This window comes from Cydia splendana, chromosome 1 (assembly GCF_910591565.1).
Source record: "Cydia splendana chromosome 1, ilCydSple1.2, whole genome shotgun sequence".
NCBI lineage: Eukaryota > Metazoa > Arthropoda > Insecta > Lepidoptera > Tortricidae > Cydia > Cydia splendana.
The window spans coordinates 8,485,929-8,499,803 of NC_085960.1; the positions used below are offsets into that span (position 1 = coordinate 8,485,929).

Sequence of the window (13,875 nt, forward strand, 5' to 3'; positions counted from 1 at the left end):
TACTCCTTTGGCATACTAAGGTGGACTCAGACCGAACTGGACGCCCTGGATCGGAGGGTCCGATCACTGCTCACCGCACATCGCATGCTACACCCACGCTCGTCAGTTATGAGATTGTACATCCCACGGAAGTGTGGAGGCCGAGGCTTCCTAAACGCCAAGGATCTCCACAACCACGAGGTGTACAATCTCAGGAACTATTTCCTTAACAACGAGTGTGGGATGCATCGTGATGTGGTGGCAGTAGATAGGAACCTCACGCCGCTTTCCTTGGCAAACGAGAACTGGCGCAAACCTGTGGTACTAAGTACTGCGGATCGCAAGGCGGCATGGGAGAGTAAGGTGCTACACGGGCGGTTCTACAAGGCCCTCACGGGACCCGATGTGGACCTGCTCGCGTCGGTGAACTGGTTACGATTCGGGGACCTCTTCGGAGAAACCGAGGGTTTTGCCTGTGCAATTGCGGACGAAGTGATGATGACGAACAACTATCGGAAATATATCCTGAAGGACGGTACGGTCGACATCTGTCGGGCATGCCGCCGTCCCGGAGAGTCACTCAGGCATATCATTTCCGGTTGCTCTCATCTTGCTAACGGCGAGTACTTGCACAGACATAATCTCGTAGCCAGGATTATTCACCAGCAACTTGCTCTTCTATATGACCTTGTGGACCGCGAAGTACCGTACTACAAGTACTTACCTGCGCCTGTTCTCGAGAATGGTCGTGCCACGCTCTATTGGGATCGATCTATCATCACTGACAGGACTATTGTAGCCAATAAGCCTGATATTGTGATAATAGATCGATCGCAACGTCGGGCCGTGCTCGTTGACATCACCATCCCCCATGATGAGAATCTCGTGAAGGCCGAGAAGGACAAGTCCAGTAAGTACCTAGACTTGGCTCACGAGATAACCGCCATGTGGGATGTTGATTCGACGATCATTGTCCCGATAGTCGTTTCAGTAAACGGTCTAATAGCGAAGAGTCTCGACCAACACCTTGAGAGACTCTCGCTAGGTGGTTGGATCAAGGGTCAGATGCAGAAGGCGGTGATCTTGGACACGGCGCGGATAGTCCGCCGGTTCCTCTCTCTGCGGCCCTGACCACCGGTAGCTTGGGCCTTGCCCCGCTGCTGGCGGCACCCTAGGTTAGGTTTTTTATAATGTGTTATTAATTTTTATGGTTTTGTAAGTGTTTTTATATTTTACTTTTATATTCATATTATAAAATAACCTAACTTAAGATGAGAAATGAATAAAGAGAGTATAATATACTTAATTATGCTGTTTCGCATATCGCGCGTTTTTGCCATACATATATACACGTAGAATATATGTATACGTGTACTAAATCATCCTAATAAGTTGAAATTCATTCTGAGTAACTTGGACATTTATTAAACAATAAGAATAAATCAGAACACAATTTGTCAAGTTTCGGGCGTTACAACCATAATTCCCACTAAAATAAACATTCAAGCGCTTTCAAGTCCTTGGCGCGTTCTCCTCCATTCTAAAAATTTATTACCCCGGGCGTTTCATGGTCTCGAAGATTCTGGAATAAAACAATTCTGCGACCAAGTATGCTTCAAAAGAATGACTTATTTACTCTGAAGTGAGAAATCGCGTCACCTGCAGTTTGCTAACAAATTTTAATACAAATTCTGTATTAAAATTTGACTAATAAGGTTTAGTCTTCTTATACGTTTGCTTATCATTTATTTTTGTCTTTCGTGCCATGTGTCTTTATTTTACATTGACCACTCTCAAATTTCTCCCTTCTCTTAAAACCCCATACTAAGTATCAACAGCGAATAAGTAGGCCTAAAATGGGTCCTTACACCGACATATCACAGCGTCCTTGCCTCGCCCCCTTCTACAAATCTATTGTGTCCAAGCGAGCAGGGATTCATTTATTTAAGCTATCAAGCACAAACGATAACACTGAAAAAGGAATTGCAAAGACCAAGAAAAATGTTTTTAGGGTTGAAGTTTAGTACTCCGAATTAAATTAGATTCAGAATAAAAGCGTGTTTAGATTTGAAATGTTTTGGATGAATGTATAATTTGCAATAATGTTAAAAAGATTTGAATGGGTTTAAAATAGGGTATTCCGTGACAGTTACCTATGGTACTTAATTGGCAGTAACCGACTTATGGATGGTATTAATGGTACACTGAGAGAAAAGGATAACAAAAACACACTTAGAATTACAAAAATAAACTTAATCCGGGGACAAGGAGAGTCAACTAATAGGAACAAATTGACTTTTGCAATTTCTATTAGTTCTTGCAATTTCTATTATCTGTTTGTTGAAATTAGATTTAGGATTACTGAGCTGTTTGTAGAAATAAATAAACTTTACAGAAATAGTGAAACGTCTATAATTATTACTAAACTTCATTTTTTCCCCCAGTACAGAACTGTTTTTTAATTCCTGGTTTAGTTTACTAATGATTTTTCTTTCAGTGTATTGATCATAATTTTACCTCCTGAACTTTTAATGTTCATTTCAACACTTGATCTGAATTTTAATAAAAAAAAGACCAACCAGGAAGTAACAGTTAACAAGTTAAAGCCATTTAGAAATCACGAACTTTAGAGGTAACGAACAATGTGAAAAAGACCCTTAGGTATCCAATCAAGGATTTCCATAATTCTAACCGACATCAATTTTTTTACAGTAGGTACAGTACATTTCGAAAAAAGGATGTTCTCAATTCGGGTGTAATTTTCTTCTTCTATTCTTTTAATTTCCACTCACTGTTTGTAGCTACTTAGCGAGTGGAAAGTAAACATTGTTAGACTGTTGGTTCAGGTGTATAATTAAAGACTTTCCAATCAAGATTTAGAGCATCAATTGTCACATTTCCGAACAGTGGCGTGAAAAGATTTTGTTTCAGTTGGTTAGTAATAAATTATGTAACGCCCATGAATACGAGTACAAAACAGAGTTCGTAAATCGCAGAGCTGCTGCGAATGACTGTGAGCTTTTAATTTGGAAAAACAACGACAATGGCAGCATTGACCAGTTTTGTAACGTATGGCCTATTTTTCCAGGAAACTATGTTGAGGGTGGGCCCAAATAGGAATCTTATTTTGCTTAAGGTAAGGTCGCATTTCAAACATAAGATTTAAAAGGATACGAATTTCGGGATGGCAAGCACTAATGGTTCTTTTATTGTCGCGTTTAATTTATCGCCGATTTCACAGTCAAACAATGGATAATGGAATCGGATTTATATTTATCACAACGGAACTTGGTCGCTGTCAGTGCAGAATCTGAACATTTTATTGAACGGGTGCGTGCTATTCGATTTATTCCTGCGTCGATTGATTGACGTTGTATAAAGTGATATCGCCTCTTTTAACACTTAAGGTGCGGTGAGTTCATGTCCTTCACCGAACGCAGCTCGCTGAGCGCTGAGCGGATAGCCGAGCATGCCCGGGATCGCTGATACCAATGTTGTTTAATTTGTTATTTTTAACCAAAAAAGTGATCGATGAGTTCTATCAAAAATGACATAACGCATTTTTGAAAGCAAATTTTCCCGTTAACAGCTTTTGTGAAAAAAAAAAATAATGGTGCATTTTTTCGAGCGAAAGTTGTTAATCTGGTATAACTAGTGCAAAAGTGTAATAAAATTTTAGGTTTAATATGGGTTGCTTACAAGCATTTACGTTTATTAATCAAAGTAGCAATTTACTGTTTAGATTTTCCCTACATTAGACTTGACGTCAGTGGTTGCTATCAATTATTATTTTATTATAAATAGGACGTTCTGAGCACGCTCTAAAAATGCACGACTTACACCCTCATTTCTAGTTAGTGTGTTGCATCTATGCAGATTGGATCGGTATATTTGTAAAAAAATTTAGTAAACATGCAAGGTATCAACAGTCATAGTTTTTATTGACCCCAGATCGAAAAAAGGGAACTCCCTTGACTGGTTCCTAACTCTTAACACCTTAAGCGCCCTAGTATCTCACGTGTGATAAATATTTAACGGCTTCCCTCTTCCCTCTCATTGATCGAACTACTCTCGTGGACAGATAAGATAAAATAAGATAATTTATTCCATAACAATTTTACAATCATGTCGGAAATATAAAGTGATATTTAACTACACATTTAGGGGAACGAAAAAAAGGTTTAATTACTCTTTTTGCAATAATATTAAGTATTGGCCAGCAACATCAGTGGATGCCATCAAGTTAAACGCTTTTTGGATATTTTTTTGTTTTTACATTTTTATTGTATTGCGTCATCCCAGTACTAACAACGTGCTTGGTAACATTTTAGTTTCGATAAAAGTTTTCATAAGTGTACCCATGTTCAATTAAATTAACAGCCCTAACGACTTGAAATACGTTCGTCTGGCATTTTCACTTCATGTGCATCAATAACTCACGTTCCACAGAACTGAATAACACAGTCAAGGTAAAAATTCAAAGGAAACTTTAATTTTCATCGAAACGTGACTGTTACCATACGCTTTCTTATTTAGTAGTGAGATGACGCAATACAATATAGGTAATGAAAAAAAAGTGGATACCAAAATTAGAAAACATTAAAAAAAACGTTTCGTTTAATAGCATAGCATTTACTGATTTTAGTGGTCAACACTTAAGTTAATTGCAAAAGTAGTAGTTAATCTTTTTTTTTATGTTCCTCCAAAAAATATCCATAAGTGTATTTTTTGTTAGTTGACAGAGGAAAATAGATTGAAATTGTGATACCTACTTATACAAGTTATGCTCTGTACCAACATAATAAAATTGTTTTGCCTAAATTATAAGCATTCGGGGCAAAAGAAAAAGTTTAAATCCAATAATGTTTAAAAAATTACCTCGGGCGGCCATTTAAGTAGGCTATGCAGATAAATAGTTAATGTGAAGTAAATAACGAAAAATGTGTTAAAGTAGGTAATTATATTTTAATAGATGCTATGTTTAATAAACTTTGCAATATGTAGTGTAAAAACAAAAGTATATGTATGTATTTATACTTATGTAGGTATATATTTGTTGTAGGTATGCTACTATTATTATAAGTAAACTAGAAACTTTTATTTTTTAATTTTCTTTTCTTTTTTTGCGTCGTTGGTACAGTACGGATGTCTACCGTCTCCAATTCTCCCTCAATTGCTCAAAGGTTAACTGGAAGAGATCCCTTAAAGGGATAAGTTCTCCTTTGTACCTACTAATGACGAATGTTATTTTTCCTGTTTTGTTTTAATTTTTGTACAATAAAGTGGTTTACTACTACTACAACTAAAACAATATGAAATACCTCTTCAGGTATAAAACTATAACAATTGATAGAAAACAAATGAAATGCGAAAAATAGTTATTTTCATCAGCATCACACTTGCTCGAAAAATATCTTATTTCATTCTGGTGTACTGAAGGACAAGGACCTATATTGATCCCGCGGGAGTTGTGGATTGTGAAAAAAAAGGTATAATTCCCAAGGGAGGTCACTAATTCACACGAACCAAGTAGGTTATAAGTAAAATACTTGCTTAAAGTCAAGGTATAAATGAGTTGACGTTTATAATTAAATATGTTTAAAAATATTTAATTTGATTAAATTTAATAGCCGTTTAAAATATTTTTAAACAATTTTCTATCGTGGCTGAATGCTGGACGGGTGCCTTCGATGCCGTCGAATATTTTGAAACCGTATAAGCATGTTAACAGACACAATTCGGGTATTAGTTTCATTCATACGAGCTTTTGTGAATCCATCTGTAAGTTCTGTAACCGCTGTCTGTTACTGCCTACGTTATTACCTAAACAAATACCTAATATCCTGTTGTACCCAGTTCTGCGGAAACTGTTTAACAAATTCAACACCATCCATTTAACTTGTATATAAGTATTCTAATTTAGAACAAATATAAACTTTGCAATACCGTCCGTGAGCTGAAGTGCTCAAAGAACATTAATATTTAAGTAAAGTTAGAGACCGCGGCGATAAACAATGATTAAATATTAACGCGCCAATAATTAGTTCGGCATTATGGAATGATATGCATGTATCCCATTATTAATGCTAATTCTGTTCTGTTTACGTGAAACCCAGATAGAGAGAATTTACAAATTTCAAACACGATATACTATTCAACAGTTTTAACATCACAAAAATGCAAAAATATGCAAAACATGTAAATTATTATAAAAACAATAAACCCGACAAAGGAGGTTCTCAGTTTGACCTGTATGTATGTATATTTGTTCGCGATTATCTCGCGTTTGGCTGAACCGATTTTAATGCAGTTTTCAGAAAAGTGTTTGTTACATTCTGGAGAAGGTTTTAGTATACATAGATCTGAGCTGATGCTGAACCCTGGCTGTACCTAGTGGAACTCAGGTTTGGTGCAACATAGGCACACGCTGTTTTGGTCATCCATCACATCTTGATGAGCACTTGAGAGAGCAGTACCAAAGATACAGCTGATGCTGAACCCTGGATGTACCTAGTGGAACTCAGGATGTACCTAGTGGAACTCAGATTTGGTGCAACATAGGTACACGCTATTTAGGTCATCCGCATATCTTGATGAGCACTTAGGAGAGCAGTACCCAAGATAGAGCTGCTGCTGAACCCTGGCTGTACCTAGTGGAACTCAGGTTTGGTGCAACATAGGCCCACGCTATTTTGGTCATCCGTCAGATCTTGATGAGCACTTGGGAGAGCAGTACCCAAGATAGAGCTAATGCTGAACCCTGGCTGTACCTAGTGGAACTCAGGTTTGGTGCGACATAGGCACGCTTTGTTTTCGTTAACCGACTTGTCGTTGTATGCCTATGTTGCAGAGTTCCACTAGGTGGATCGATCAACTTTTTTCTAACCGCCTTTAAAAAAAAGGAGGTTCTCAGTTTGACCCGTATGTTTGTTCGTGGTTATCTCGCGTATGGCTGAACCGATTTTGATGCGGTTTTCAGAAAAGTGTTTGTTACATTCTGGAGAAGGTTTTAGTGTACAGTACATGGATGGTTTGAAAAACTAATTGGACCCGGTAGGTGGCGATGCTATCGGTATACCTAGCATCAAATTTAAGTTGCTGAAACTTATTTATATAAAATAGTGGTGGGAGTAGGAGTCTGACTCGGAGTGGGAATGGGACTGGTACTGGGACTGGAAGTGGGAGTGGCAGTGGGAGTGGCAGTGGGAGTGGGAGCAATATAAATACGAATCGTTTAGCACCGAAACGTCATATTATGTTTTGTCGCGATTATCATCGAGTTAGGCCATCGCCAACATTGGTAGTTACTAGCCCAAAACTAAATGGAAAGCCTAACAAACTAGTATTTTACCCCAAAACCTAAAATAAATGAAGTACCTATCACTAAAAACTAAAAGTAAAAAATAAAATGAATAAAAAAGAATAAAAAAATTAAAAATAAACAAAAAGAAAACCAAAACAAAATAACTTTATATAATTTCTTTTTGAAAAAAAGGGAACCACCTTCAAAAAAAACAACCCACTGAAAAGCACAAAATAATTTTTATATGGCACCCCTATACGTGTCCAGTCCCTATCCCGTCGTAAAGCAAATTTCTACCAAAAGGTAATTAATACCTAATAATAAGAAAATTAATAATTATCCGGGTAATTACTTAGTTTTTGAAGTCGGTGCCAAACCAAATTTTAGAGAACCGATATTTTAGCCAACGAAGAACGCTGTACTTATAATTTGCATAAAAAGACATAGGTACCTACTTAGTTTAGTTCTTGTACTACTTACTCGTAATTGTTTTATGATTGGCAGCAAAGAATTTTTTTGTTGGTTTGGCACCGCCTTCAAAAACTAAGTAATTACCCGGATAGTTATTAATTTTCTTATTATTAGGTATTAATTACCTTTTGGTAGAAATTTGCTTTACGACGGGATAGGGACTGGACACGTATAGGGGTGCCATATAAAAAATATTTTGTGCTTTTCAGTGCTTTGGTTTTTTTGAAGGCGGTTCCCTTTTTTTCAAAAAGAAATTACTTATATTAAGTTATTTTGATTTGGTTTGCTTTTTCTTTATTTTTATTTTTTTTATTTAGAAATTAGAACCTTTCATCAACAACATTCCTAACGTATTTTAACGTACTTTTAAATCAAAATTATTAGCACTTACTGGCCAAGGAGGATTAATTATAGGGGAGCCCTGGTCCCTTAAATTATAAAGCTACAATCATTGTAATAAATGTAATTTTTTAATGGCTCCATTACCTGTGACGTTCTGATTATGACAACATACTAAGGTTAGTAGGTATTGCTGTTAAACATCTATGTAACTTAATAAATTTGCTTCAAGTCTCCTCTACAGTAGTAACGTAATTTAACAAATAGAAACTAACGATAACTTATACAAATGCACACATACCTATATATATGTCGTAGTCAGATCGTATAATCCGCCGTATTACATTACGGCTAGCCGTTATCAAAAACAGGGGCGTTTTGAAATGCGGCGGTTCGACGATTAGCCGGATTGTCATTGCGATACGTTCTTCAATAAGGCGGCCAACGTTTAGCCGCATCGTACTACTATTTTAGATTGTAGAGTGACCAGTTCTTTCGGTCGCCTACGTAACCGGAGTTTGACAATGTTTGCAATTTAATTTATTTTTACCATGGTCCCACCGCACTACATGTGTTTCTTTTCCAAAACATTTCCTTCACAACTTAAATAGACGGAGCCCCGCAAGCGGGGCTCCTATTTCTGGGCGGTTTGCCCTTCGGGCATCTGAAGCTACCTAACGAACCCAACCTACTTACCTACCTACGCTTTTTTCCCCAAAGTGTAATGTTTTCACGGACGTCTCACTAAATCAATAGGTAGGTAGGTTAGGTTCGTTAGGTAGCTTCAGATGCCCGAAGGGCAAACCGCTCAGAAATAGGAGCCCCGCGAAGCGGGGCTCCGTCTAGTTAAGTTGCGAAGGAAATGTTTTTTGAAAAGAAACAGTCCGACGAACTCCAGATTTGATGGACACCCCAGCGTTTGTCAGGCAGCGCCACGGGTGTTAAAAATGGGAACTAAAAACTGTCAAAGCGGCGGCTAATGACTCGCTGTATTACATTACGGCTAGCCGTGTTGAAGAACGTATGGCGCCGAATACATTCCGGCGGATTCTCATTCAGCCGCATTCAATCCGGCTAATCGTTAAACCGCCGCATTTCAAAACGCCCCTGTTTTTGAAAACGGCTAGCCGTAATGTAATACGGCGGATTATACGATCCGACTGCGACATATACATAGATATATTTCTGACTTTTATTAAAAAGTTACGACAAATATTTACCCAGAGACAACAAATATATCAGTTCTGAACCCAATAGAGGAAGATTAATCAAAATATTATTTAGGGTATGTTAAGATATTAGTTACAGAAAATACAAGATCATTCTTGAGCGAAAGTGGCAAAGTTTGACTTATTTGGCTAGAGCCCAACAGTATTTTGCTAGAAGCCGCTTACCGCCGGGCGGGCTGGCCACTCGGAACAATATTGATTTATACCCACACTGACTGTTCGAGCATTGCAATTGATGTTAGGATCTATAAAAACTACTTTTCAATGGACAGCTAAGTACAGTCCGCAAAACATACTCCTTATCTCGCACCCAAACTTGTATTCAAACATCCCTACAGCAAATTTCACATTAAGGCGCGGCGTGTAGTAAAATGCGCTTTTTTGTCACCATATTTACAGACTTTTACAAGGATTTCATGCATTATTTTCTAGTATGTATAACTTCAGTCCTTGAACTACGTTATTGCTTGTCAGAAACACGACGGCTCATAATTTTCTCGATAGAATCTTAAGTTGAAAACATGCCTAACACTGTCTTTATTTCCTTATGTTAGAAGTACTACGACGAAAATGTATATGAAACTTACTTCAGTCGATAGCTTTTAAGTAAATCTTCATTATTGCTTGTCCTTTAATCGAAACGTTAATGTTTTCATTCATCATTTGATGAATTCAACATTTTGCTTACTAAATTACACCCTACGCGGCAATACCTTGCGCCCATTCCTCACGCCAGTACGCCCGTGACCACTGTCGGCGTCGGACCTATGCTACTTTAGCGGACGTTTCATAAAATGGGTAATCACAGTATAAATACGCAAATATGTTATACACACAATGTTTTTCAACATGCTTACGAAGAAAAGCAAAATAATTCTTAAATACGGTGACATTTCAGACATTCGTCCGTCATATTGTCATTTTATAACAAGTTGGGCAGCAAAGGCACACACCCATCTAACCAACCCGGAATTCAGTCACGATTGATAAATTGTGTAAACATATTTTAAAAAGCTATAAAATTAATCAAATTGAATAATTTTTAAACATAGATATACAAGATTCAAATATTTTAGACTGGTCATATTTTTCATAATATCGATTTCGACTGGCAAATCGTATTACTTTTTGGCAACCAGGTTTTTTAACCTAATTAGACCCCGCTGAATCAGAATTTGCCGGTTGCTTGATCGAATTCTTGACCGGAAGTGAGATATTTGATATTAAAGGACCCTTTTTTTAGTTTTTCGTAAATAACTCTTAAACGGTGGCGCATAGCAAAACATATTCTATTACATAAGTAATCTGCATAAAATTGCCTACAAGAAAGATTTAGTACAATCTTTTGCTAGGATCAATATTCAAAGAGATATTAACGCGGGAAATTCAATTATAATCACTTCTATAAGGTCCCTTTTTTTAGTTTTTCGTAAATAACTCGTAAACGGTGGCTAATATCAAAAAATGTTGTAAAACGTTAATAATTTACACAAAATTTTGTACAAAAAAGATTTAGTATACTTTTCGCAGGGATCAATATTTAAAAAGATAATAAAGAAGGAAAGTTAATTATAATAAATTCTAAGGTTAATAAAATTCCGTGTTTGTATTTTTTCGTTAATAATTTGAAAAGTATGACTCATTGCAAAAAAAATCTTATACATAAATAACAACTTACCCGCTGCTTTGTCTTTTTAGGGTTCCGTACCCAAAGGGTAAAACGGGACCCTATTACTAAGACTTCGCTGTCCGTCCGTCCGTCCGTCCGTCCGTCCGTCTGTCACCAGGCTGTATCTCACGAACCGTGATAGCTAGACAGTTGAAATTTTCACAGATGATGTATTTCTGTTGCCGCTATAACAAAAAATACTAAAAACAGAATAAAATAAAGATTTAAGTGGGGCTCCCATACAGCAAACGTGATTTTTGACCAAAGTTAAGCAACGTCGGCCGGCAGTACTTGGATGGGTGACCGTTTTCTTTTTGCATTTTTTTCCGTTTTTTTTTTTTGCATTATGGTACGGAACCCTTCGTGCGCGAGTCCGACTCGCACTTGCCCGGTTTTTTTTAATATTGATCCTAGCGAAAAGTGTCCTACATGTTTCTTGTAGGAACTTTTATGTTTATTATTTATGTATAAGATTTTTTTGCTATGAGTCATACTTTTCAAATTATTAACGAAAAAATAAAAACAAGGAACCTTAGAATTTAATATAATTAACTTTCTCTCTTTATTATCTTTTTAAATATTGATCCCTGCTAAAAGTGTACTGAATCTTTTTTGTACAAAATTTTGTGTAGATTATTAACGTTTAACAAGATTTTTTAATATTGGCCACCATTTACGAGTTATTTACGAAAAACTAAAAAAAGGGACCTTCACCCCCCCCCCCCCCCCCCTTCACCCCTACACCCTCAGCACACCCGCTAAGCTCGAGGACATTAAGTATGGTTATCTGGACACCACAAGGTATAACTGTGCCAATTTTCAAAATTATACGAATTATTTCCGCAGATTTTTTTTATTTTCTTGAGCTATTAACAAACTCGAATGTCGAAGTAGAAGTGTTTTTTGTCATTACAATCTTTAAATGCTTGACTTTTACTCGTCAATTCAAAATTAGAAAAATAGTAAGTATTACAGTTAGAGTTATAAATTGTTATAATTCTTTCTTGTGAAGACAGCTAATTTTATGTACTTATTGGAGCTATGCATAACTCAATAGTCCCACAAATTATCTTAGCTTTGCTAGTATTCTTCCTTATTTTCACTACCTACTTGCCCGAAATTGACTGCTAGAGTTAGACCAAGTCTGCAACGATTTTGATAGCATAGGCAGTGCAAGTGTTATTCATAATTTCATAGAAGATTGACGTTTAAAATAACACTTGCACTGCGTGTGCAATCAAAATCGTTGCAGATTTTTCTTGGTCTAGCTCTATTACATTTTTAATGTCTATTAGTATAAGTACTATTTTTTGTCTCATAATAATTTGGTATCATTTGATTAGATTCTCAGTTTGTCGCGGTATACACTTATATTGTATATAATTAATAATTATTTACACTCACCGTCTTACCTACCATTTTTAATTTCATTAAGTACTCATCAAAATTCGAATTTGCTAATAAATCTTATTCAATATTAATTGCCGGAAAAAATCCCGGAACTGACAATTCAGAATACCGATGTCGTCAGAATAAGGACGTAGATGTGCTGCGCGGGAATGGTGCGGTGCGCCGCGCGGGGCGCCCGCCTGCCCGTTCTACCACGCGTCTGCTTCACCCCCTTGAAAACGTAAAACTCGAGTATAAGAGCGCCTTAACGTAAATATTTTAAGTTGATTTGTTCATTCATGAATTGCTAAGTTTAATTATTTTAACTAAATTAATGCGCATCCATCCAGGAAGCGTATTCTGACTGTAATAACAGATTATGGATTTGTTACCTGCATACTCTAACTAGAAAAAAAAACATCACATAACTGTATGCTATCCGGATGCGTGACCTTGCGCACTTGGATCCGTTTATCCTATACGAATTTGCCTTAATTGATTGACTGAATAAAATAAATCTAAACCGATCCGGTTCTATTGTTGATAATATTCTATAATTATAAGGTCAATGTGACGAATTCGGTCATAGGGCCTATTCCGTCCACGAGCGTATATTTCTTTGATTATCAATCGCAGGAAAAAACCCATTTGTTTTTAATTGCTGAAACTAAAAGCAATCGTTGCTTTATCGATGAGACTATAAATTTTGTTCGTTGTTCGAGAAAAACGCTAATGGACGGAATAACCCCTATGACGGAATTAGCCACAATGACCAGGAATAAAATGAACTCGATGGATTTGACCTGGTTCCGTTTCCTCGTTCGTCCCAAATCTGTAAAATTTTAAATGCATTTTTTTTCTAAGATCGATCTTGCGTCTCCTATGTAAGAACAAAGGTAACTCTTATGGTTCTGTTCCCTCTCGTTCACCATCTCTAATCCTCGCAGATGGCGCGCAGACTGTTATGTAATACCTAGCTATATTCCAGTAGGTAAGTACATTAGTCAGACTCCATCGACAAAGCGTGGCTCTTAAAATTTTACGACTGCAGGTTAGATTTATTTATTTACTTTGATATATTAACGTATTGTAACTATTAGTTTATGAGACGTTTTACGCCTTGTAACTCGACCGTTCTGTGCTATAGTTTATCTTGAACCTCTGAAAGGACGTATTTAATTCTGAATTATAGGACGCGGGTATAATAATTGGACACCGGCGCCTCAGAGGCTAGAACATGAATTCTGAGAAACTATCGACGTTTACTGACTTGTGAACGGCTGCGGGCTTCCTAAGGCTTTTCACTTGTTAGAGTTATGAAAAGGTTTTTTGTGTTCTTTTTACAGTACCGAAAGTGGTCTTTAGCCTAAATTTTTACAATTTTGATTAATACATTTCAATTACTATTAACGTGCAGCACATCACATCATTCGATAGGTCTTTAAAAATAACATGGAGGTTGCCAAAAATGTTTTTTGATTTAGTGAAAACTTATG

General features: G+C 36.8%; 1 protein-coding gene across 1 annotated transcript in view; it reads left to right on the forward strand.

Moving 5' to 3' along the window:
* The first annotated feature begins 253 nt into the window (after window positions 1–253).
* The window catches only part of LOC134796104 (uncharacterized), a 349,320-nt gene continuing 335,698 nt past the window's right edge, over window positions 254–13,875 (forward strand). The window contains exon 1 of the mRNA XM_063768063.1: window positions 254–1,154. Within this exon, the coding sequence (XP_063624133.1) occupies window positions 475–1,110 (636 nt within the window). The 5' untranslated portion in view covers window positions 254–474 and the 3' untranslated portion in view covers window positions 1,111–1,154. The remainder of the gene's footprint in view (window positions 1,155–13,875) is intronic.